This window comes from Tyto alba, unplaced genomic scaffold (genome assembly GCF_018691265.1).
Source record: "Tyto alba isolate M040663 unplaced genomic scaffold, T.alba_DEE_v4.0 Super-Scaffold_12, whole genome shotgun sequence".
NCBI classification, from domain to species: domain Eukaryota; kingdom Metazoa; phylum Chordata; class Aves; order Strigiformes; family Tytonidae; genus Tyto; species Tyto alba.
The window spans coordinates 3,782,963-3,809,396 of record NW_024881274.1 but is presented as its reverse complement, the minus strand read 5'-3'; the positions used below and the strand labels follow the sequence as shown (position 1 = coordinate 3,809,396).

General features: G+C 48.2%; 1 protein-coding gene across 5 annotated transcripts in view; it reads right to left on the bottom strand.

Moving 5' to 3' along the window:
* The window catches only part of KANSL1 (KAT8 regulatory NSL complex subunit 1), a 101,985-nt gene extending 76,661 nt beyond the window's left edge, over positions 1-25,324 (bottom strand). For 3 of the 5 annotated variants that reach the window (XM_032996681.2, XM_032996683.2, XM_032996682.2), the window contains exons 1-2: positions 24,490-24,931; positions 3,864-5,250 (exon numbers count right to left, since the gene is read on the bottom strand). In XM_032996681.2, coding sequence (XP_032852572.2) covers positions 3,864-5,167 — 1,304 coding nt within the window. In that variant the 5' untranslated portion in view covers positions 5,168-5,250; positions 24,490-24,931. Of the gene's footprint in view, positions 1-3,863; positions 5,251-15,760; positions 16,074-24,489; positions 24,932-25,306 lie in introns of those variants that run through there. The other 2 variants (XM_032996680.2, XM_042787320.1) reach the window with 2 other exon arrangements.
* Between the last annotated feature and the right edge of the window lie 1,110 nt (positions 25,325-26,434).

Here is a 26,434-nt window from a genome sequence, read left to right as displayed (position 1 = left end):
CACCAGTAAATGGGGATAATTAACATGTGCTTAGGCATCATGGCCATAGGCATCGCAACAACCACAACTGAGCACAGGGTAGGTGCTGTCTGACCCTTGTAAAGGTGGTGTGAGAAGTTAGTCACCAGGAGCTTCAGTTCACTCTCAGCAGCTTGAAGTAACTGCCATTAAAACAGTGACTTTCCAGGTAAGAAATGTGAACTAAAAGGCAAGTTCCAATTATATATTTGTTTTCACTACCTTTTCAGAAAAATTTTCCACGGTATACAGACTGAAGTTGAGGATTGCAGAAACTACACCACCTACAACTCACCAGCTAATGACTACGTTGCTGCTCGACACAGGTAACTAACCAGCCAAAACTAATTGACAAATTCTGATGAAACTAGTCTACAGTCAATGCAAGACAACTAAAGAAACCAACCAGTCTGAGAAAAGCAACTACTGTAAAGATGCACAAGCCACACTAAATATTTCCTACTTATATGTATTAGTACAAGGCCACAGAAACACCAGGACTTTGATTACTTGTTAAACCATCCCTTGGCCACATAAGCCAGAGCCCAGCCAGCAGCCCTCCAGCACTGGGAGGAATTCACATGCCCTGCTCCGAGCAACCTTTCACAAACAGCAGTTCCTGATCCTACCACGCTGACAACAGCATTTGGGCCCTTTCAAAGTAGCACAGGTTTCGCAGTCGCATACAGCTGCTGCCTACGGTCACACCCAGCCAAAGAAATTCAGTACGATTCTCCACAGGGGAGGCTCCAACCTGCCTTCGTCACCACCAAGCAGAGGCAAAGCTTCTCTTGATCCTAACTCTGCCGCTGCACACGCTTTTTGAAGTTGACACGTAAGAGGATCTTAGCTGTGAAGCAGAGAGTTGTATATTATTAATCAGAGAGCAAATGAAATGCAACATGGTGGTCCGTGATCCACATAAACCTAAGACTGCATCGTGGACCAACCCTGCCCGCACGCGCTTTCTTTCCCCATCAGCTGCATGAGAATCAGGAGCACCTTGTTAAACCAAGCCCATAGCTGGCAGGGCTTCCCAACAGAGGTGTAACGAATACCTCCCTGCTTTGTTTATGCATTACATGATGGCCTGGTTATGCACCTGAATGACAGCACCTTCCTGGGCAGCAGGTCTGCGAGTGCTTTAAAAGGACCTACCAAGTTCTCATAGGTCAACACGACTGGAAAGATGCAATTCCTCAGGGAGATGCTGCTCTATAGCCAAGATCAGGCGGGCCAGAACTGTACAAATACTTCGAAGGCTGTCCTTGACCAGATACCGATTCTGGAATGCCACCACGCCAGAAAAACTCAAAGGTCAGCTCTTATCTAAGCATGATGTAAACACATCTTTGTTCCTTTTGCATGCTTCTACTTGAATCCCGGGGGCAGTCAGTGACATGGCGACTTATTGCAAGCAAGCTACAAGACACACCGTTTGTAGCGTAACTCTCACTAAAGACCTAGAAGCAAACAAGCAGTTTCTCGGGGGAAGGCAGGGGCACCCAGGAGCAATACATTGCCAGCAGATGCTGATTGAGGGCTGAGACAGAAGTTTTTACACTCATTAAGACATTCCATCTCACTACCAAAATTAAAATAACCAAGGTAAAAATCTTCCCTCTAATAACTAAATTCAGCAGGCTGCAAAATCCAGCCATACTTGTGCAACCCTGCAAAAACCTTTGCTGTTCTGTGCTCACACAAACGTAAAACAATGGTTCTGTACAATAAACTGGCCCAAGGCGGCTTCCCAGTGGAAAAGTCAGCTCTTCCCCTTCCTGTCTCTTAGCACTGCTTTGAAAAGAATGATATTTAGGAGTACTCAGATACTCGTACCAGCTCTTAAGGCTGACTTCAGGAGTTTCTCTAACAAGCACAAATGTGCATTCAGCCTCAACTGCAGTAATGCCGGAGCTCGTGAGACCCAATGTCAAAGCACTCATGCCAACAGGACAGTCAGTGCTGGGTAGACTAATTACTAAATACCCAAAGGCATAAACTTTAAAAAAAGGTTTGGTGGGCCTGGCCTAGATGCCAGTATGCATACACACCAGCTTCTGAACCTATAGACAACAGAAGGTTCGTTCTTTTTATTAGCTTTTAAATCTCTGGCTTTTTAAGAGTACTTGGGAGGTTGGGGAATGTAAAGGCATGACTAATACAAAGGGCAGAAAAGTCAGCAAAGAATTTCACGCATCATGTCTCTGAATACCGCACTTCCTCTTGGGATTAAGATGAGTGGCAAAGAAATTTCACTTTGTTAGACAACATGTGAATCTATGAAACCCACAATATGGAAAATTTAATACTACTTTGGACAGAATTTTAATAAAATGTCTCCTCTAATAACTATTACAATAGTTATAAATGCAATTTTACTGTTAGCCCCAACAGTAAGTTTGTGGACATTATAAAACAGGAATAAAGTTATTAAAACTCTCTTTTCTAACAGCACAAGAACGCCTTTATGTCCAGCCAGCAGGGATCACATGCTCAGCTACTAGCTTTGCAATGGGAGAAAACCGAATTCATGCCACGTTTAAGACTCCACGTACAGAAATTCATCCTACTCTAACATCCCAAAACATGATGTTACATTAGCTGGAATCTAATATTCAAGAGCTGTAACATCTGTTTATCAGCATTCATCCACACGAGTCTGTTTTTGGAGGGTGCTGAAGTTATGAAGTACACCCATTGTTCATGTCCACCTACCCAGTTCAGTAAAATCTGCATCACACAGCACTTGACTAGACATTAACATTACTTTGGACAACAGGTATCAAAATACATTCAGTTATTTCTCCACAGAGATCTGAACAAACCCAGAATAGCTCAGGTATGCAGAAGTCCTGGTGACTATTTCCAGCCTTGATCAAAAACCCATCCACATTCCACAGAGCCCCCTGTGACTCCTGCAGGGAGTTTTCTGTCAACTGTAACTATGCTTCCCAGACTGAGGTTTAAGTTCAATAGGTCTATCAAGGTGAAAGAAATCATCTACCGATGCAAGCAAGATTTTATACAGACTAGACACAGAATATGGTCTTTAAGAGATTTGTGCAAAATACTGGGATATGCACTCCTAGGGAAAATTCTTAGTTTTGGAAGAAAAATTTTCCACCTTCCTTGACCTGTCTCAAGACCTTTTGCCTTGACGAGGATCTTCCTCCTCCACACACAAATTGACACCTAATACTTATGCAAACAGCATGCAGTTAATAACATAATTATGAGGCTGTTGTCATCATTTAACGCAACTCACAGACAAGAAGAAAATTCCCAACAATAATTTCCCAGATTCAAGAGAACACACTCACTTCACACTTCCACTGGCACTTGGACCAAATCCTTTCAGAGGTTTTTTTCCCAGGCAGTTTAACAAAAAAAAAAAAAATTCCCATCACAGGCATGCTGTCAGCTACAAGATTCAGACTGGCCTTACTTTACATAACTGGTTTACAACAAAGATTCCCATTGTAAGAAGACAAACATTTCATTTCAGGAGACAGGTCCAACACATCATGGAGAGAACTGTTTACAGTATTTCAGGTTTGTATCTGTAGCATGCTTGCATCACTCCAGCCAGCCAGTATTTCCAGCACTTGCTGCTCCACAAGAACACCAACAACTACCGTATGCATGAAGAATTTTATCTTCGATGTTGCATGTGCTGGCTGAACTAGGAAGTGTGCTGCAAATCACACTGCACTAGTTTTAACAATTCTTTGATCTAAGCCTATCAAAAAGTAAGTGTTCCTACAAAAACCAGATTTTCAATCTGCCATCTTTCACCTCGCTCTCCCCCAACCAGAGGTAAGCAAAGCATAGCTGCTACTCACAGCGGTACGTGGGGTTGTTCTGGGTCTGCTTTGGTCAGTTCCTCCTCTTCAACGTCAGACTCTCCTCCCGAGCTGCTGTCAGTGACATCCGAGTCAAACGCTTGTTCACTGGATCTCAAGTTGGCCATACCACTGGCCGTGAATCTCTCCAGTTCTTCCGATATTGAATCGCTCTTCAAGAAGTTACTTAGGCCTTCTGAAGTAACTGTCTCACTTGCAGCTTTCCTCAAGGCTGCTTCTGCTTTTCTGGTCAACATCAGCTGGCTCCGATGCCTCAGGGGGTCCAAAGTTGGAAGCTTGCTCAGAGTTTTCTCCAAGAAGCCACCCAACTGCTGCTGGATGTGTCTCTCCACCTGCTTTGCCTGCACCACCTGCAAGCGTTTCTGCAGCCTGCGGGCACGGTTCTCAATGTCTGCCTGCCGTCGCAGCAATGCCCTCGTCCTCATCTCGGAGTCGAGAGCACTGTGGTGACCGGCCAACAGAGAAGGTTTCTGCTCCTCCAACTTACTGCTCCCAAAGTCAGAGTGACTAGCAGCACTGGGCAACCTAGTCTCTCCACTGCCACCCTCAAGCACCCGCTGTTGCTCCGTGGAATTAAGGGAAGATTTGTTTGCAGTGCTATTATTGCTAAATGGAGTTGTGTGCTCTGCATCAAGGCTTCTATGTGGAAGAGTGCAATTGGTCAACCCGGTCTTCAAGTCCCCCAATTCAGAACCTCCTGCATTATAGTCAACACCCTGGAGGGCAGCAGGAGGAGGAGCACACTTCCCACCATTCAGAGAACTAGAGTTTTCATGGTCTGAATTGGTACTTTTGGCCAATTTCTTGGCCAAGCCATTTACAGGTGCTTGCGGGAGAGGTGGCTGGCTATTAGTACTCATTGTTTTTAGATTCTCCAAAGTGAATTCCAACACTGGTTGCCTCCCCAACAGATCACTTGTTTTCAAGAAGGACTGAGATAAGAGAGAGTGAGATTTAAGGACTGTCTGCTTGTTAAAGACTCCTTGCAGCTTCAGAGGCTCTTTTGAAGAAACAGATGTTACATCCGAGCAGAGATAAGAGGCCACTAGTGGCTGCAGCTTGCCCAGCTCTTCCTTCGTAGGGTTGTTTCGGAAATCTAAACTGGGATCCTCCGGAGCAATGGCTTTCCTTTTGGTGCCGTTGGCAGCCAGGAGGATGTTGTTGGCGTTGCCGTTGCTCTCGGCACTGCCAGGCGACAAGGTGGAGGACGGGGGAGCCAGCTTGAATCGGATGTGGTGAGCTTCAGCTGCTGCGTCAGTGAGAGCGGGCGCCATCGCAGCCATTCAGCACAGAGAGACGGGAAGTCCAGCCTCTCCCGGTGCCGAGGCCAGCTCCACTGCCTCCCACTGCCTCTCCCAAAGGCAGCCTAGGGAAAGGAAGGGAAAAGACAAAGTTAGGCATTGCACTTACAGAAAACGAAACAAGTAAGATAGACAACTGCAGCGAGACTTATTGACTCAACGCTCTCGGTAAAGCCACGCAAGCTCCACGCTCAGCACAGCATCCTCCCCCTGCAACCACCAGCCCTGTGCTCAGCGGAGCCATCCAGGCACCAGGCAGCTAAAAACAGAAGTAGCAACACACAAGCTGGTCCTCCTCCCAGAGCTGGTGTCTGCCTGTAACTACTGTTCTCATCTTTCAGTCCATCCACTGAGCAACCAGCATCCTTCCAGACCTTCAGGAAAGGTCAGGCCCTGGTTACACCTATTCCTCAATGCCAGCAGCTCACCAACTTCAACTTAGAAATCCTCGAGCTATGTCTTTAAAACAGTTTTCACGGCTTCTACTGCCAGCTTAGGTTAAGTTAAAAATGACAAATTAGAACTACATGTAGCAAGGACAGGGCTTGAGGGGAACTAATCTCCATATGCTTCAACTCCCAGTGGCTAAAGACACCCCCCCATCCCATACCCACTGGGCAATCCCATTGCTTCCCTGAAAGCCTTGGATTTTAAGAAAGTTGTTTCCCCGGTGTATAGGAAACCCACTTTCCTAGAAGCAGATTTCTGAATAAGCCAGGTGATTTCCAGTGTTAGCTATTCCCATTTCTCTTTAAGAACATGGATAAAGATTAACCCACACGCACACCATGACAGAGCAGTTCTACACTCTGACTGTAATAGCAAGCCATGGCTTAACTCAACTAGATCAAGCAAGTTAAGAAAAATAACGAGACATTTCATTCATGTGCATTGCAACCATTTCCCACCCACCCACCTTCAAGTTTCTGCTTATTTACCTACTTTCTTTACCACTAAAAGTGTCTGTGTTTTTTAATGCCTTTTTTTTTTAACTGCATTCACATAACCCACAGCACAGGCTGTGCTAACAGTGCAACAGTTATTTTCTTTTTGCTGCAAAATTTATCTAGCACCTTCAGAAGTTATTTCAATGTCAATTTAATAATAAAAAGTTGCCCTGATCTCTTGCCTGATATGCCAATCCTCTAATTTCACATAAATTTGCATAAACTTGTTGTAGTTGTTCATTAATGCACCCCAATGACCAAATTAATATACCACTTTACAGGAAAAGCAAGGATGATCTAAAGTTTTAATATGTTGAATGTGCAAAATTTAACAGCCAGTTTTGTTTCCAGCCTCATTCATCTGCACCCAATTGTCAGACCAGGTACTTTGCCGTAACAGGGAACACAGACAAACATTAGGGCTGAGAAACACTAAGTACAAAAATCTGAATTTTTGTGAAAAGCCACAGATGAGCTAGAGAAACAAACCCACACGCCCACGGAGGGAAGGCCCACAGGACAAGCTCAAAGTTAGTTGCTCTGTTTGGTTTCCTGTGCACACGTATGTTGGCCAACTGGCAAGCTCCTCACCAGAACTACAACTCAGACCATCCACAGCCTTGCTAACAAACCCTCTCACCAAACCCAGTTAGGTGACATGGAGGAAGAAGACAGGGAAGAAAGGATACACTCACATAGGAACTGATTAAAAAAAATAAAATTAAGAATTTAAGCTATTGTAGCAGAAGTAGAGAGACCTAAGAGACAGCTTCAGACTGCAGAAGTCTCCTGCTGACAGATCTTAGCATATTTTGTAATCAACTATACCTTGTTCTTACTGAAAAGAAGGATACTGCATGCCTAAAAATTTGCTCACTCATTGTTCATTCAATGAACACTCATAGAAAATGGCTTTTAGTCACCATTTGGGTCCATAAATAAAGACTGAATATGACTATTCAAGGGGAGAAGAAAAAAAAAAATTTAAAAAGGAATGTGCAGGGAACTTTCCACTTGTAGCTAAGACTTCTCTGGGAGAAGAGGGAGGAAGACTGTTGGAATAAAGGATTTCCCCCACTCCAGCCTCACTACTGAGACCTTTACTACAGAGACACGTATGCTTGGAATGACTGTTCCTACTGGGTGCTCTCAGTTCTGCAGAAACATGCTGGTCTGTCTTCCAAAGGAAGACTCTGGATCAGTGCTCTTCACCACAATTACCACCACGGCATTGCAAGATATCCAGAGCAGCTTAGGAAATACCCATTCTGCAAAAAAAGCAGAAAAACCTGCACTTGATGCTGAATGCAAGGATACTTTATGAATATATCTGCAGCACACTGCAACCATTTAGGAGTTTACTTAGGTTGAAAAGTATTTCAGAGCAAATTTGTACATCAACTTCAGTTAAATTAACAGAAGTAGAAAACAGAAGCAAAACTTTCATACTGCTTTTTTCATACAGGTTAGCAAATTCACTTTAAAAAGAAAATCCTCCTACTAAGCTACTGCAACCCTCCTTGGCTTCACTTTCAGTTGGGTGGACAGCATTTAAAATAGTTGGGAAGCCTGGAAAGCCTCCCTTAAGAATAAGGCTTTGTTCTAGTAGCTTAAAGATGACCTCCAAAAGTTATTGTGGTTTGGTTTGTTGGTTTGTTTTGTTTTTTGTTTTTTTGTTGTTTTTTTTGTTTGTTTGTTTGTTTTGTTTTGTTTTTTGTTTTTTTATTTAAGTCCTTAAAAACTATCTGTGTGCTAGACAGTACTGTTTTTTGTAACACTGAATTAGATCTCCACTCTTACAAACAGCCCTTGGAAAAAACATTAAGCAACATTTGTAAGCATGTTCCCCCTCCTCTGTTTATAAGTTTTGGTTGTTTAGGCCATTTTACACTTATCAGCCATTTCTTCCTAACAGGGAACTGGAGGGGAGAGGGTGGTAAGGCATCTCTGAGGTGATCACAGGAAGGAAGAATAAAGAATAGGGAAGTTCATTCACATGGACACAGCCTTATGAACGTCCAGAGCATTTGGAGAATTTTGACAGTAGTTCCAAGAATCATCCTGAATCTTTTGTCTGCCTCTGGGACTTAAAGCATGCTGACAAGTTCTACCCAAACTGCTATCACCCATCAGTATCAGTAGGTTGATGTGAGCACCTACAGGTCCCTTTTCTCAGTGGTTCTCCACCAAGGGTTTGACTCCCAGCACTTGCTTAGACATGTGTGTGACCAAGAGGCTTCTCCTCCTGCAGAAGTCCTGCTGGTAGAGAACTGTTAGAGTAACTGGATTCCTGCTCCAGTTCCACCACCGCAGCGTGTTTGCTGCAGTACAAACTCCAGCCTTGCCTTCAACAGCCACGACATAACCCCTTGCGCTGGACTTCACTTGGGAAGACCCAAAAGGAGGTTCTCCTGGAAGGCCAACGTGGAGTTTACAATGCGTCTTAAGAAAATACTCAAAATCCACAAGCACGTTCTTGATTTTCACTTTAAAACTAGAGCACTGCCAGAGCAGTTATCATTAATTAACAGAGGCAAGATGAAAGACTCTAGTAAGCAGGTAGAAACAGGGTAACCGTAACTTGCCCATCTTCTCTCGCTTCCCGAGGAGTGCAAGCGAGGCCACCGAGGGAGGAAAGTCACCAGGCCTACTCCAGTGGCTTCACCCACAATTCCACATCAACTATACCAACATTCAAACTTACCGCTTTTTAAACACAGAGGGAAGAGCGGGAATAAGGCCGAGGCAACGATGGGAGGTTAGAAAAGGCATGAGGAACGGCCCCAGTCACACTATACCCTGGAGCAGCTATCGGGTCACAACACCCCTGAAAATAATCCTTCAGCGTGCTGACTTATTTAAGACTGTCTGCTTTTAAAACCCAATTTTACAACCAGACCTTGAAAAGAAAACTGGGTTTCCAAGCACATGATTTTGTGCAACACCTCAGAAAATAAGCCCAAAATGAATACAGGAAGTTTTTGCTCTCTGAAATCTCTGTGACGAGAGTTTCAGGGGGAGAAACTGAGCACCTGGGCTTCCAGTGAGGTTCATGAGAAGATCAGGGGAGCTCTGAGTCCTGGACACACGAGTTATCAGTAGCCTCTCTCCTTTGTACATCCATCTGAACACTCATTCCAGGTTTCTCTCCTGAAAGGGTTCTCCATGCCCTCCCACCAGCAGGTCTCCTTGCAGACACCAGTGCCCCCATGGCCATCCTTCTGAGGCCACTCAGCCCTGCACCCGCCTGGCTACGCTACCTCTGCTTGGTGACACACACATCTACCTTGCGTATTTATATTCCCTGAATTACAGTTTAAACCCTTGACATTTTATCCAAAATTCCTGCACACACTGTCTGGTTTCATCACGTGCCAAACCACACTGGGACTACTCTTTATAGTTGCTGCGAGGCCTCCTTACTTCCTCAGATCTCCTATGAAGCACTCGCCCAAACCCACCTGGGCGCATTCCCCTTTTCCTACAACTTGCAAAAAAAAATGAAGACAGAAGAGGTTATGGGTGGTCACACAGACACTTAAGTTCAACACACACGTAAGGGGCACATAACCTCTGTGTTAGATGCAAGCCTCCCCCACCACTGACCACACGACCACCCGCAAACTCCTTCAGCTCCAAAGCTCGGTCCTACCCAACATACAGGTTTTACAGAGGATACGTACACAAAGGTGCCGTTGCATTAGAAGCAGTAAATGCAAAGCTACCCTGAAGGAAGTGAATATTATACCAATTCCCACTTCCCCTCTCCTCCCCCACCATGAATCAAGAGTGCAGCCGACTCTTGAATTCGTGTGGTTACAAATGTATTTTAGAAAAAAAAAAAAAAAAAAAAGAAAAAGAAGAAACCCAACCTGCTAGAATAAAATGCCTGTACATTTCATTTTGCAACTGAAATACATCATCTATGCTTCTAACCTCAGCAGTCAGAGCAACTTAAAATGCAGGTACTCAATACACAAGCTAACACCCAGAGCCCTACAAATATTTTCCACATCAAAAATGTACATCTACCAAACGTTATACCTACTATGCATAACAGAACCTCTACATGCCTTTTATTACCACCTTTCAACATTTTATAGTTTTAAGATAGATGTTTACCGATTTAGAAAGAGATTTACATGAGAAGTAACTCTCAAAGCTTTAATTAAGGAAACGTGACAGGCAAGTACAGGACGATAAACTTATTGATAAGCCAGCTATCACGTGCAGTTTGGCAGACTCTACGCTTATAATGACCTACATTTGGGAAACAGGCTTTTTTTTTTTTAAATATTAATGAAAAAAAGGTTAAGAACATACATAAGAACCACAGACTTTTACAATATATGCACAAGTACCTTCCACATATATTAACACTACAGACTCGCACCTAATCTCTCTGGGAAAAAAATAAGAATTTTAATATTAAGAACATCCCAGGGAATGGTACTTATGCACTGGAATAAATAAGAAAGATATTACTGAGCTCCACTTTTATAGCCTTTGTTTCCAACCAGAAGCCCTCAAGATTATAAAAGCTGCTGTTTCCACTTGCTGGTCTGCACATGCGGCAGCATCTTTTGGTCAACTCTAGAAACAGCAATGTGAGGCCTCTGTCTTCAAGAACTATTTTCTCTTATGCCTGTGAATTCTCATTGGATGTAAGTAAAACACATGAGTTGCAGAATCTGAGGTAGAAAAGGTTTTATTGATATGATGTCAGAAAAGAACAGAAGCCACAAAGCAAGATTAACTGTCATTTCCCCAATCAAATCTCTGCAAATTTCACCTGGAAAATGAAGTGGCTGGAGAGGAAAAAATACCCATTGCTGTTAAGTCACTCTTCAGAACAAAGTTGCTGTTTACAGTCAAATAAAAAGAAATGTAGTTTAAAAAACAACAGTGGGTCATATGCACAAAGAAGCAGTCTGACAGAGACAAAAAAAAAAATTCCAATCAACCAACTTTAATTGTGAAATCCAGGTCTCCCCCCATCCAGTATCAGAAAGATTTTGTTTTTCTTTCGCATAATCTGGGCAAGTTGCCCAGGAAATATGAAAACCTGAACTCAGGACTCAGGGAACAAGTTAAACAAAATACAGAATTGCCTTTTAATTTTAAAGACACATTTTCATTCACTAGGTGCGGCCGTACCAACCTTTGCTCAAAAGCATATGATTGTTACCAAAACTTTTAAATCCCTCCGCCCTGTAAATGTCAGCACCTTAACACTTCATATTTTAAAACAAGGCATAGACTGTCACTACAGAAAGTCTTTTAGAGTGCCTTGCGTTAACTGGCCATGTCCTCAAGCAGAAATAACAAAATAGAGAGGAGCAGAATTAAGTGTCTCCAATCACTAGATCCCTGCCCAATCCTGCAGATTCATCTCCAGCTGAGTTTAAATACCTTATTTTGAATGGAGTTCATAACACAGTTCTCCAGGACACGTATGCTCAGCTAACTGCAGATCTCAGCTTTTATTGCTCCTTGGATCTCAGAGGAGAGCGAACAATCCACAAAGACTGCCATGGCAGCAACTAAAAACAAGATGACATGAACTCCAGAACAGAGATGCTCATTTAATAGAAGGTGATGTTCAATCACACATCACAGGTTCCTTTTTATGGGCCGCAATTACAGCCTGAACTCAGTTTGCTGTTTCTCATTTAGTGCAAGGCAACTTCCCGGTAACCTTTCCCATCATATCCTCTGTCACTGCAGACCTCAACAGGAAGTTACAGAGTTCAGATAGAAGACTCCTAACATTTCAAAGAGCTGAAAATGAGAAATCTTTAAGGTCCATCTTCTGCTAGCGTCTCTGAGAGTGAAGCAGCTCCCAATACAGAAGTACATATTTCAGTGAAACTTTTTGAAATAGCTAGGGTTTTTAAAACACTTGTCTTTCCACCAAATCTGCAAAAAATAAGTTTGCAGCAAGAGATTAACTAAGGAAGAGATGAAGATGCGGCCTGTTCAGGCTGACAGCTACTCCCGTTTCTTTTCTTCAGACACAATTTTGTTATCCTTTTTCCTTGTTTTATTAGATAAATAGCACAGTTTCATCACTAAATTCAGATATTGTGCTGTCAAAACTCTGTCCTCCAGAATTAAGTCTTCACAGCTATTAGCATATCCCATTTCGCTGTTTGTCTCATTCTCTAAACTGAGTTTTACTTCGGCAGTCATCTGTCCAGAGCAGTTCATGGCAGGGAGAAATACATATTTTCTAACTTTCTTTGAAACCTGAACAGGACCTTATCCAAACTGTCGCCTTCCAAAACCAGGGATCTGAACTCAGGCCGAAGAGGACACGTGTAGAGTTTAATGGAATTATGTTTACTCAAGTCCTGCATCACCAGGACTCTTGCTGATTTGAGTATGACAACTCCTTGCCAGCTGAGAAAAAAAGCAGAAAGCCTTTATTCAAATTTAAACGATTTGTTACAGAAAACCGCATCCTTGAAGAGGCAGCTAAACAGCTATTTACAGGGAAGGATTCTCAAACCAAGCGGCATGCTGAAGTTTTTGCTGCTTTTCATTCCAGATAGACATTGTATTCCTGGAAGTTATGAGCAGGGACACGGTATTTATAAAATGCAACAACGGAAACGGTGCTTCTCGGATCACCTGCCATTCTGACTGCCCAAATGCTAAGAGACACTTTTTAACGAAAGGATAAACACTTTGAAGAGAGGCGTGCATGCAGAACTTACTTATTATTTGGTCTGATCGGTATGTGATCCACCTGAGACACTTACGCTGAATTAAATTCCCATTTAGACATAAATTGGCCCACTCATTTCCCACACAGTCCAGTAAAAAACATACAAAAAAAATATGCAAAATTAGGTGCTGTTAAATGGGGATGGGCAGAGATATCACTGACCTATTCACAAAAAATAGTTCCAGAAAAATATTAATTTTCCAGAAAAGGAAAACTGTATGGAAGGGGGGGTTGTGGGGGAAAGCCCATAAATCAAAATATGAGCTGCTTGCCCTTTCTCTCCCCTCCCCAAGCTTTACCCTTTCCCTGCCTTGGTAGGGCCTAAGTCCTCAGGCCTTATCTTTACTTTGCTATACATTAAGTCTTATCCTCCCTGGAAAAGTCTTTTGAGGTTCCTAAGGACATGCACCACTCGCTGTTGGAGCAGAAAAAGGGTGGAGTGCTGAAACTCCAGAGACAGTCTTTGTTCAGAGTGTTCATTAGATAATGGCAGTTGCATTCTCAAAAACACAGTTATAAACAGGGCAAAAGGAAGTGACTTTGGTCAAAGAACTGCTCAGTTTTCACCCCTGACTTGTGTGATGTCAAAATTTCACCAGTTCTCCAGTTACCGGATGATCTCTGTGAGCAAACGAGACTCAAATACAGCATTAAAAAATAAATAAATAAATAAAAGGAAAAAGAAAGGGGGGAAAAAAAAAAAGGCATAAGAGAAACACACAGCCACATCTGCCTGGTCATCTGCTGCTTTATCACCTCTGAAGAAGGAACACAAGTCATCCTCATTGCTAAATCATTACAAATCAGCTATAACAGTATCACAACCAAGTTCCACAATTAACTGCTCCTGCAGCATATCAATCCATTAAGCCCTACACAGCTGTGCTACCTTGGCAGCGTGGCCACAAAAAAAAAAAAAAAAAAAAAAAAAAAACACACACACACAACCCATACTCATCCCTCCCGCGCCAAAAAACATGCCACCCATATCTTGTCTCTGACAGTGGCCAACAGCGGGCACCTCAGGAAGGAAAACCGAGCTCCCCAGGAACCTGGTCCCATCGACAGATCAGGGGTTTCCCCAGCTTTGCCTGTACAAACCCCTGGGTCAACTCTGCTTCATCTCCCCCTTCGCTGATTTAAAAGGGTGCTGACTTCTCAATTAAAGAAATAATACAATCAGATGGAACAGCGTTGCTACCCGCACCATTCCCAGAATGAAAATTCAAGAGGACTACGCTAAAGCAGGGGAAGAGCGTCAGAGGTTCCTCCATGAAAACAAAGGCTATAAAAAGGACAAATATGGTTTTAAAGAGAAAACGCTTATAGACAAACAGGTCCCTGGATTCATAACTACAGCAGAGGTTTAGTCACACACGTAAACACCTTAACTGCCCCCCCAAAGCGTTTTATATCCCTGTCGTCAGCGGGACTGTACCACAGCTGAAGTACTCTCCTACTTTCCTACCTCCGAGAAACGGGCTTTTACCTCACCTTATTTTTAGGGGCACAAATCACACTGTACACAACACATGACATGATGTAACCACGAACAGAGACATGGCCCAAACCAGTTCAAAATATAATGGTCAGTCAAAACAAATTAAAAAAACCCTGCAGTTCCTCCCATATCCTGACCGGTTTCATGGAAAACTACAGTTTGTCATTCAAGTGCATTTTACATAACAGGCAATATAATCTATATAGTGCCTGCGTTTTGATCCACCTGTACACAAATTTAATGAGCGGAGAGACGACACCTCGGTTTGTAAGGAGAATCTGCTTTTTTTGTAGAAAATAAGGCTAGTTTCCATCTATTTCTATTTCTATTTGGCTGCTGTAGTTTTCCTTTTACATGACCCCCATTTATACCCAAAAGGATGGAAATTTCTCTGTAATCAAGCACTGGAAGATGCTAATCCCGTGATGGAAGTAAACACACGTACTGATCACAGAAAGCATTTCAGGATAGCCGTGCTCTTCCAGCTTGTTTTGAGAAAAATAATACTGGATTGGCAGGGCCGGTTCGAAAAAAATAAAATAAAAAAATAAGCAGCCGGAAAGTAAATACAGGAAAATGGCTTAGCAGCTCAAACCCACATGAAAAATTACGCTATTGTATACCCCGAGAGAAGGGGAAAGCGCACCGTGACACATCCACGGCTCCCGCACGCAGACACCGGTGACAGCGCCGGGAGCCCACCGGGATTACCGGAGACCGCTACGTGAATATTTTCCAGGCGGATTCGGGGCCGGAGGAGCTGCTCCCCTCCATGCGTTTTGCAAGATTGAGGTTATGCAATTTAATTTTTTTTTTTTTTTCTGTTTACTTTTAAAACTTCGCGTGTCTTCCCCCCCGCCCCCCCCCCCCCCCCCGGGTAGGGAATGGTGATTCCCCCCCCCCGCGCCTTCTCGTCCCTTTCCCTCCCCAGGGGAGCGGGGCCGGGCTCCGCCGCCGGCCACGTGAGGGGCCCCGGCCCGGCCCGGCGGGACCCCACCGCCCACCCGGGCGCCTCCGGGCTGGGGATTTCAATTTAAAGTGGCGCCATTCCTCCTCCCCCCCCCCCCCCAACCCCCCTTCACCCGCCCCCCCTTACCCCGCCCGAGGGAGCCGCAGCACCGGGGGCGGCGGGGGGGGGGGGGGGGGGAAGCGGGCCGGCGGGTCAGCCCAGTTCCCCCGCGGCGACCCCCGCACTTTCCCCAGCACCGGGAACGGGGAGGGGGGGGGGGGGTTGGGGGGTGGCGGGGGAGCCGCCTCCCGCCGGGCGGAGAAGTTGGGGCGCGGCGGCCGCCCCGCAGCGGGGCCCGGCGGGGCGCGGCGGCGCTAACAAAGGGGCGGCGGGGGAGGCGCGGGGCGGCGGGCGCGGAGCGGAGCGGCGCGGGGCGAGCGGCACCTACCACGTGACGAGCGGCGAGCGCGGTCCGGGCGGGCTCGGCCCCCCCACAAAATGGGCGCAGTTTGCAAACAAGCCCCGGCCGAGGGGCAGCCGCGGAGCCGCAACCGGGGCGGGCACCGCCAGCCCCGGCCGCAGCCCCGGCGCCCCCCCCCGCCCGCTCGGGCCCGCCCCGGCGGCAGGGGGGATGGGCTCGCCCGTCTTCCTCGGCGGGCGCAGAGCGGCGGCCGCAGTCCGGGCTGGGGCGGGCGGAGAGGAGGAGGAAGAGGAGGAGGTGGGGGGGGGGGGGGGGGGAGCGGCCCCCCCACCCCCGGGCTCGGAGCGCTGGGCGGCGGCGGGGCGGGCCCGGCGGGCAGCGGGGCGCGGCGGAGCGGGCGCTGCGGCGCTTTTCTTCTCCCCCCGCTCCCCCCCGCTCCGGGCGAGCGCGGCGGCGGCGCGGCTCGGAAAATGGCGGCCGGGCTCCTTCTCTGCCCTCCCCCTCCCGTCAGCCGGAGAATGCACCGGGGGGGGGGGAGGGAGGGAGGGGGGGGGAGGAGGAGGAGGAAGAGGAGGAGGAGGGGGGGGAGCCGCAGCGCCTCCGCCGGCCGCCGTGTGCACCGCGCCCGCCGCCTGCCCGCAGCCAGGGGGCCCCGCCGAGCTCCCGCCGCCGCGACGAGGAGCTGCAGTGCGGGAGGGGCTCCCGCCAGGGAGGGGAAGGGGAGGGCCGGGGGGGGGGGGGGGGGGGAGGAACGGGGGGAGGCGGGGCGGCCCCGCCGCCTATTGTCCGGCCGCCGCCATCCGCCACGGCGGGGCGGCTGCGCCTTTAGCACCGCCGCCCGCCAGGGGGCGCCCGCCCCGCAGCGCGCAGGCGCGCCGGGCCCCCGCGCCAGAGCGGGGTTCCGCAAAGGCGCGCGGGGCGTGCCGGGAGCTGTAGTCCGACACGCGGAAACCCCGCCACGTGCGGCCGCCCCCTCCTCGGCGGGGGGGGGGGGGGGGCAAACCCCCCTCCCCGAAGAAACTTTCACTGTTTTAAGAATTCCCCGCCGCCCAAAACCACTTCCCGTTTATTCCATCCAAAGCCTGCACCCTGCAGAAAAACTTTCACCGTTTTAAGTGCTTACCCCCCCCACCCCACCCCCCAAAAAAAACCCGAGCACATCTTGCTCTTCCATCTCTACCTGCAGCCCCAGGAGCTTTTTTTTTTTTTCCCCCCCCACAGGCTCATTCTCCCTTTTATCCTGCCCCCTGCCAGCCTCTACACCTTTATGATCAAAAATTCTGCCTAAAAATTCCTTTTAAATCCTTACATCCAGAGCACCCAAAACCACCAAAAACCAGCACAGCTTTAGGAGGCGTTACTGCAAAATCCAGCCCTGGCCACACGCTGCACAACCTCCTGCCAGATCGGCCCCCTCCAAGGGCTCCCAGTTCCCTGGCTTGCGGACGGAGGGCTGTGCGCTCCCGGCAACTTGGCACGTGGGCATCTGCAGCCCCCGATATCAAGGGCTACAAACAGACTTTTTAGCAAATGCCGTAAGGAGATGCAGGGTTGGAAACCTTGGGAGTGTGAGCTGCCATCAAGCAGAAGAGGGTTTCTCACACCACCATAAGGATACTTTCTCCCCCTCCTCAAACACCATCTCACTACACGCGCAGGACACCGAAAGGCAGTGGAGCAGGAGAGAATTAGTTTGGGACTGCAGAAATCATTTCACCTCTTTGACCTTCAGTTTTGCCACTTGCACGAGGGTGACACCGATCTGTCCCCCATCACAGCTGGAGCCAACGTGTGCACATGCACCTGACACTCTCAGGGTGACACAAAACCGCTCAATATTGCTGCCAGGCAAAGGCACTCTCCCCCCTCAGGCAGGTCTACACGTCGATTTTGATTTAATATCTATTTCAGCCAGCACACTACTTTCTCCTCATTATAGCTATGCTGCCTCTACAGTAGGAATGCAGTTACGCCAATAAAAAAGTGCTTTATACCATCATTTGTCTGCAAAGGGAAAAAGCTACAGCAGTGCATACTGTTATACACCTGCAGAGAGGAGTACCTGCCCGAGGGAGTTGGGTTTAGAGCAAAAAATAAAAAAGTTGTACTGTCTCGACTGCAGAATTAGGTAAGACCTAAGAATACTGTTTCTGTAGCCAGTATGGGCAAACCTGATCTGGATTACGCAGCACACACAGACAAGTTTCTTTACTCATCTTCCTTCAAATCCCACTGATGCACAAGGAGAAAAGCAATGCTCCCCCTCCTTTAAAAAGGATTTGGAGATACAGTCAAGATACTACTATTACTCTTTAAAATCCAGTATATTGCTTAACAAATCACATCGTGGAACTCTCATTACAGCTGGTTTTTTGGGTCAGGAAATCCATGGGCAACACATTTCATCATTTTTTCTAAGGGCCTGGGTGACCACCTATGCTTGAGGCCAAAACTACCCTAGAGGCCAGATACTGGCTGGGTCTCTGCTGATCAACACAAATACTCAAAAAACTCAGCTTATACTTAAATATTTTTCAAGAAGAATGTCTGACTAAGGACAGCAGAGAGACTGATGCTGGTTTTTATGTCCTAGCAGGGAGCTGCAGACAACCAGCTCTGCTCCCTTGCAGTCACAATCCTCCCCTCCTAGATGGCCATTCCCTGTCCCAACACACCAGCTACCCAGCCTCAGGAATTTCATGCAGTACCTTGAAATAATTAGTCTAGGGACCTTGAACTGGGCTTTAAGTCAATGATGAAACAGTGCCAAGGAGGACATCAGGACAGTGTGTTATCAGCAATCCCACATCCAGCACAGAAGGGGGTCACACAGAGAACATATTCTATTCTTAAGGGTAACAGAAATAGTGTTATTTAAAGACAGTCGCATGATGAATGATCTCTCCTGATCTGTTTCTCCCCACCACACCTGGACAGCTTCAGGAAGCCAGGACACAGGACCCTACAACAGCATACATACTTCTGATTTTTTTTTATTATATTTTTTTTAAAATAATCTAGAATTCAGTTCAGCTAAAAAGCATAAGTAGCAACACATACATTTATCTACTGGAACAGAAGAGGGAGGGCAGTCCGTTGTGGAGGAAGTTTAAAAAAAAAAAAATTTTCCGCGCAATGAAGTTTCTAATCTTTTGTTCATTCTGCACTGCAGAATTTTCTCATTATTGAGGCAAGCCTAACCAAGAGCTGGGATCTCTAGCTTGACAGTCTGGTACAGATCTGGATCTCCCTGCAGCAGATGTATCTACAGCTTTCATCAGTCAACCTGATCTGGAGATGATGTAGCAAAAACTGCTGTGCAGTCTAAAATAATACAACTTTGGCCTCTGACACATACCTTTTTATAGCCCTTCCAGTCTCCATTCTCCATTCAAAACAGTGCCGCAGTATCTTCTCCAGGTCACCTCACTACTCCTGTACCAGCCACTCTCATCCACGAGTCCCTTCCACAGTTTCATTACTGCTGTTGAGTCGCCCCACATGAACACGAGGAGCTCTCCCCAGCGAATCCACATTTTTACAGCACCATCCTTTAAGTCTTTCTTTGAAGGCACTCTCTTCCGCAAAGCATCAAGAACATACAAACCACAGGGCTCAATATATGGTGAGTGTGACATCCTCAACTGCCCATACCTGATCATTACCTTGTCTTTCCCACACACCTTCGTTGCTCCTTTCTATCAATCCTCATGACTTGCTTTGATTGTACCCGCCTCAGTAATTTAACAGTCTCTATACAATAAGCATATACACGTAGTTGTACGTATAGTTACATTAGCAAATATGCTAGGACACACAAAGGGAGACTTTTAAGCCTGCAAAGATGCTAGATCAGTTTAAGAAGCATCCTGAAGGTAGAGAAGGCAATGGCCACCAAAGAACACAGTGATGAGACTCACTACACATACAACTGCAACTTTTGCAGCTTCATTTCCAACCCCAATCCTAACAAAAAGCCGCAAACTCAAATGTCAGTGGCCACAGAGGCTTCAGAATATGCAAAGCCTGTCTGGATAAAGCTAAATATAGGCAAGCTGTACAACAAGAAGAGACCTTTGCAGCGATCATTGCTCTTCTGATATTCTTCTTCAACATCAGAGAAATATCCGGTGACATTAAGAAAGGTGCTCCTTAGCTGGGACAGACACAGTACATCCCAACCAGCTATTCTGAAAATGCTCACTAAAAGGGAAAGAAAAAGAGCAAAGTCCTTAAACACATGAAGGTAAATAATGCAGAGGCTGGTAGAGCTCAGCAACGCTGATACCTCCCTGATTAGCGAGGTCTCTATTCTACTAACGTATCCTAAGGTCAAGCTACAAACCTGGACCTTCCTTGGGGACTTCTAGATCAATGGGTTAAGTTTTAGTTTGTTTAATATAAACAGGAAATTGATATACTACTCACTAAAAAAGCCAAGAGATCCACATAAGAAGTAACACCCTTTGTTTGAAAACCCCCTTGACGATTTAGAACAAGTCATTTGATATAGACATCACAGATACCACCATTTCAAGGACAACGCGTGTTGCTTGTTTTCATATCGGAGAGTCCAGTCTACAGAACACTGGTACCCCTCAAGGTCACAGCTCTATTATTACCCAGGCTAGGGGGGGGAAATTATTTTAATCTGCCATAAAGCTAAGGGGCATCTGTTATTATGACATAGTAGTAAGATATTTTGAATCAATTGTGGTTTCAACTGCAAAATGTATTTCTAAGGTTCCCATAGGCTGGGAATGTAAGAGTGGTTAACAAAGGTAACAAACAAACTTCAGCACTGTATTTTTGAGTCCCTGCCAAAGATGTTGGTCTCGCCTTGCCAAAAACTACTCAAATACTCCACTGTCGCATCAGATCGATGCACATTGTACAGAAGAGCCTGACTTCTCAAAGATCTCATGGGAACTTCTATCTGTACCAGTTTGAGGAATACAGTGAAGTACTCTCCAAAGAACAGCAGGCTGCGTACTCACAATAAAGCACTCTGAATTTTTAAGCTGTTAGTCCAGCCGGGGACTGATAGCCAGGTCTTATCAACTTGCAGAGGGCAAAGCGTCCAAACCAACATGTAGTTGTAACCCTATATCATGTAGGTACCCATGAATTGCCAACAATACTATCACGTTGGCTTAGATCCATCCAAAACACATGTATGAAACTGCACAAGATGTACAAGAGTAAGCCTCGGATCCCTCAAGTTTTCTTGGGTATTTGCTTAAGAAACAGCATGATGGCAATAATTAAGGTAACACTTCTTCATGGGAATCAGTATGTTTTGTGCAGAGTATGCTATATGATCCCACACATTTAATGATGTGAGCAGTAAAATAAAATATAAATGAATAGCAGAATAAGTAAGGTGATAGCACACCTTCTGAAAGTTGCATTCCTTGCATTTCAGGTTATAGGTAGTTATATCACAGGGGGCAGAGGGAGGAGAGGGAAATGGGATCCTGCACTAACCATGTAAAAGCCCATCTCTTATAAAACCGTGAAACATAGGCTAATTGAGCCTTAGGGGACAACCCTTTCAAATCTCAACACTGACATAAACCTTATGTGTTTTGTACAGTCAGAGCACAGACATTCCACACGTGTTCCCACTGCTACGGATAATGTTCAGTTCCACTGCATGACAAATAGATTAAGGAATTTTCATGTAAATAAAGTTAGAACAATTAGTTAGGAACCCAGCAACTGGTAACAAGCATGGGTATGCTACCAGCAATACAGGTCTAAGAGGGAGACTGGATTTATACCTGTTGCACGACTCAAGCCTTCCTCCATCTTCCAGCTAGTAAGTCTTGATGTACTTTCCTTTATCCCTGAGCCATATCTAGGGCCCACAAAACATCTTTATAGTCAACTTGCACCAAATCCTGCACCTCACACTGCCCCTTATGAATCAAGAGCAAATCCGAGCCGTCCGTCCCCATGCCAGCCTCCAGGCACTGCTGACCCTGGGATGTGAAAGCTCTCCCTCTGTACATGCAAGATTAACACTAGTTTTAAGAGTTTCTTTTCATTAATTCGTGTTATAGTCATCTTTTTCACATGGCTCTTCTCAGATCCACTAACAGGAGAATTAGTTTCTATTTCTGCTGCAGGGCACTTGGAACAATTCTATTGCTGTTTGGATTTCCAGACTCATGGAAAAAGTTACCGCTTTATTGGTAGCTGCTTATAATTCAGTTTAATCTCAAACTGGAGCAGCAGTTTAACCAGACTGAAATATAGCTGATAACCAGCATATTAGGTTATTTACTCTTTTGGTCGTGCTCAAAAGTCACCTAGCATTTTGAGATCAGAGCTGTGCTTCAAAAGTTTCTGTTCCAGAGATAACACAATCTTCCAGTCTCTGAGCCCGGAGTGTCAGGGCTTCATGCAAATTTCTCAGTTTTGGCCAAATCCACCTGCCTTCACACCCTTGGCAACACAGGCAGGCAGAAATCATAGGTGGAAAAAGTCAAGTCCGTACACGCTCTCCTTATTAACGATACTTCCTATGACAAGTCTAGTGCAAGAGACTCGGTGCCCAGATGACCGCAGGGGAATGGCAGCGAGAGGAATAAGGCAGCCAGAGCCCCATTTCTACCATCACCACCACAGCGCAGAGAGATGCAGCACAGTCTGCTCTGGAGCAACATAGTCTGCAAGATTTTTTCCCTGTGCCCATTAGATGTGAAGGACCTGGCAGACCTTCCTGCACCTTTGCTCTGAGAAACCCCTTTGAGAAGATGCGGGTAAAGAGCTTTGTAAAACTTAAGGGCTATAATGGAATTGCTTTCTCCTAAGATGAAAAAGCATTGCAAATTGTGACAATCATATTAGGTGCTAGAGTTTGAGTGCAAGTCAGGGATACAGGCTACAAAAGCACTGAAATACATATTAATCAGAGGTTTAAAGCAATTGGCAGAGGAACAGATGACACACTCGTACACTCAAAAAAACAAGGTCCAACTAGATCCTCAACCACAAGACGTGAATGCCTCCAAGCAAAAACGCCGAGCAGACGTGACAGCCCGACACGACGGTCTGCACATCCTCCTCGGTACACCCTCCAGCAGACTTACGTGCGACCTGCTGCCACGGGCACACCTCCTCCCCCTCGGCTCCTGCCAGCTCGTGAGAGGCACAAAGGACCTGGCGTTATCCTCCCATGCGCCCACCCCCGAGCTGCTCTGTTGGAGAGAGCGGCTGCCCCCAGTGCCCTCCCAAATCCAGAGCTGAGGTTCTCTCTCTCCAGCGGCCAGGCTGCACGGTGCCAGCACTACCTGCAGCTTTTCCCAGCCATCAACACGAAGATGACACTGTCCCTCCATTTCACAATGGCTTAAGCACTCCTCAACTTCACTTTTTTACTCCTCCAAGTTTGCCACAGTGAAGCAGGAGGCTAACGAGCTCACGTTTGGAATAGGAACATTTTGTTAGACAGAGCAACACCACTATCAACTGCTGTAGACCCTCATTAGTTGGCAAACACCCTGAAATCGCAGGGCTGACAACACCCTAGGGCTACACAAGTAACCACGCGGGCATCAAGCTAGACCCCCATTTAGCCAACACACCTGAATGAGGCACTTTGGAAATAAGGACCAGTTTCCAAGGAAGCTATCTGATGATTTCCTACCAGTTTCATCAGGAGTTGTAGGAACAGAGACTTCCAAGAAATTTAGTGATAACCTCCAAAACCTGTAACAGGGAGTTTTAATTCCTTTTTTACAGCCCACATAACAACTTACTGTTACTATGTGTACAAAGAGTAAGAGCTTTACTGTTGTGTTAGCCAGCCAGAGATCAGATACCAGAGCAGATTTGTCTCAGGCCAGTGTGAAAGGATTGAGTAAAGATTTTTGGTTTTCCCATTACAAGAGAATTTGTCTAAATTCAGCCTCCATAATTGACCTAAAGTCAGGCTGCTTTGGCTTGAAGACTTATGAAAAGAGGGAAATATCTTTCCCTTTAGGTTTTATTCAGCTTCATGTAACTTCACTGCTGTACCTGAGTGTTCAGGACACAATTCTCAACCTGTAATAAAATTAGCAAGGTAAGAGGTGACTTTTCAAAACAAGCGTCAGCAAACTCTGGCCGCTCTCCACTCCAGACCCAGAAGCACTACAGCCACTTCACATGTGGGGAAGCCAGAGGCATGGAAATGTGAGCATGAAAACCCAGGTTTAGACCTTCGGTTTTCATGGGACAAAGCTGAGACCACTCTGACAGGTACAAATAAAACTCTCTTGATATTTTAAGTACATATAGAAAACAGATTATATCAGGAAGTAAAAAGGACCTCATTGATGTAAACCAGGGATTTAAGGATGCACGCAGTAAGGGCGGGGGGGGGGGGGGGCAGGGAAGTAGAAGATCCTTCTTTTTCTATGCAAGTCATACCTTGATGTCTTGATGCTATTGCATACAAGGACAGGTAATACCAGGGAATATATATGCACACTCCCAAGAGGAGGCTACACGTCTCTTCACTGAGTAGAAGCACTGGAACAGTTTTGGAGAGAGAAACACCCCGTACACGCAAGGGATGAACCCACAGTTTCAGCCGTACGCCCAAACCTCCATTTTCAAGTTACGCATTCGACAAGAAACTACGTGCAGGGCTCCAGACTCACCCCCACACCGTCAGAAACCAAACCACCGCCTGCAAACGCAACTCGGCGCGTCCGACCCGGCGGATGGCAAGACCCAGAGCTCGGCGGGCAGCGGGACGAGCGTACCTTGCCGGGCATCTTGGCCAGGCCCATCCTTGCCACCTGCGGTCCAGGCGGTCAGCCAGCGGCACGGGGAGGGCCTCCCGATCCTTCCAGCCTCCGCCGACGCCCCGTAGGTCTGTAAGTTTCTTATTTATTTATTTGAGGAGGTGGAAAAATCCAGGACCTGGGGAAAGAAAGGGCTGTCAGGAGAGCTGGGGGGGTGCGCTGCTCCCTCCCGCACCCCGCTTTACCTCCATCCCGCCCCGGCCGGCCGGCGGGGACCGGGCCCGGCAGCGCCTGCAGGCCGGCCCGAGGGTGCGGGGGGCCGGGGGCTGCCACCCCCGGATCCTTCTAGAAGCCCCCCCGGGCCCGGGCCTCGCTTCCCCGGGTTAAAATGGAGGCCCGGGGCGGGAAGCGCGGGGGCGGGGGGGGGGGTCCCCGCTCCCTCACGGAGCCGGCCCAGCCCGGCCCCCCCGGGCAGCGCGGCGGGGCGGAGCTCTCCCCGGCGCCCCGGGGCCCTGCGGCCGCCCCCCTCCAAACACACATACACCCCGCACCCCAAAAACTCCCCGGTGGTGGCGGTGGGAGGAGGAACCGCCCCGCACACCACCCCCCCCCCCCCCCGCCTCCTCCCCACCCCACCGCGGCCCGGCCCCCACAGCCAAGTTGCGGGACGGCGGGGAGGGAAAAGGGGGGATGGGGGGGCCGCGCCACTTGGCCTGGCGCTGCCCGCGGGCGGGGGGCTCCGCTCAGTGCCAGCCCCCCCCCTCCCACCACCGGGGCCGGGGCCCGGCCTCCCCCCGCGCCGCCCCGCACCGGCAGCACCTCGCCCCGCACCTACCTGCGCCGCTCAACCAGCCTTGAAGTGGGGGACCTTCCGCCCTCCCCCGCCCCCATTGGCTGCGCTCGGGGCATGGGCCCGTCCCATTGGCCGCCGACGCGTCAGTCAGCGCCGGGGGGGCGGGGCGGGCGGTGATTGATGCGGTGCCGCGGCTCGCCCCCCTGCCCGGCACCCCCCCCCGCACCCCGCACCCCCCCTACACACACCCCCCCCCGCGTCCCCGGGACCCCCCGCCCGGCGCTTCCGCACCCCCACACCCCGCGGTACCCCCCACACACACCCCCCCCGCAGGCCCGGCCCGGAGGCCCCGGGCGCTGGGCCGCCTCCCGGGGCAGCCGCGGGTCCGGCCGGGCCCCGGGACCGGGGGGCGGCGGCGGCCTCGCTGCGGGGGGGGGGCGGTGGCCCGGGGGTGGGGGGGGTGGGGGGCGACGGGTCACGACGGCCCCGCGGGTGGCAGCGGATCGTGACCCTGCGGGGCGTCCCGCGGGCCACAGGCCACTCACGACCCGGTGGTGACACGGGGCTCGCGCCCCGCGGGGACGGAGGCACGCGGGGGTGACACCCGGCTCCTGCCCCACGGGTGACACCGGGCCCTTGTCCCGCAGGTCACACCAGGCCCACATCCCACTGGGGACACGGGGCCCATGTCCTGCCTGTGACACCGGGCCTATGGCCCACTGGTGACAAGGGCTCCTGTCCCACGGGTGACACCGGGGCTGCTGGAGGGCCAGCACCGCTGCCGGTGTCCCCGGCCCTGTGCCCGTCCCACGGGCCAGCCGACTGACACGACTCGGCTCCCTCGGGCCCTCCTGAGCCACGCGTGGCTGAACCCGGGGTCATCTTCAGCCTCACCTCCTCCTCCCAGATGAGGAAAACCCTTCCCCCGGCCTCTCCTCCTCCTGCTCATGGGGGGACACACCACGGCCGTGCTCTTTGGTCGGTTGCTTCCACTGTTGCTTTTTTCTTTTTTCCGTCTTTTACCTTTTGGCCTGGTGACGGGATGGGTTTAATTCAAACAAAAGGCACAACTCCACGTCCCACAGGCCAAGAATGAGACAAGCTCCTTTGCTTTTTCGCTGACAGCCCTTCTGTGCGACAAGAGTCCCTGTTTCCCTTTGGGACAGCGGA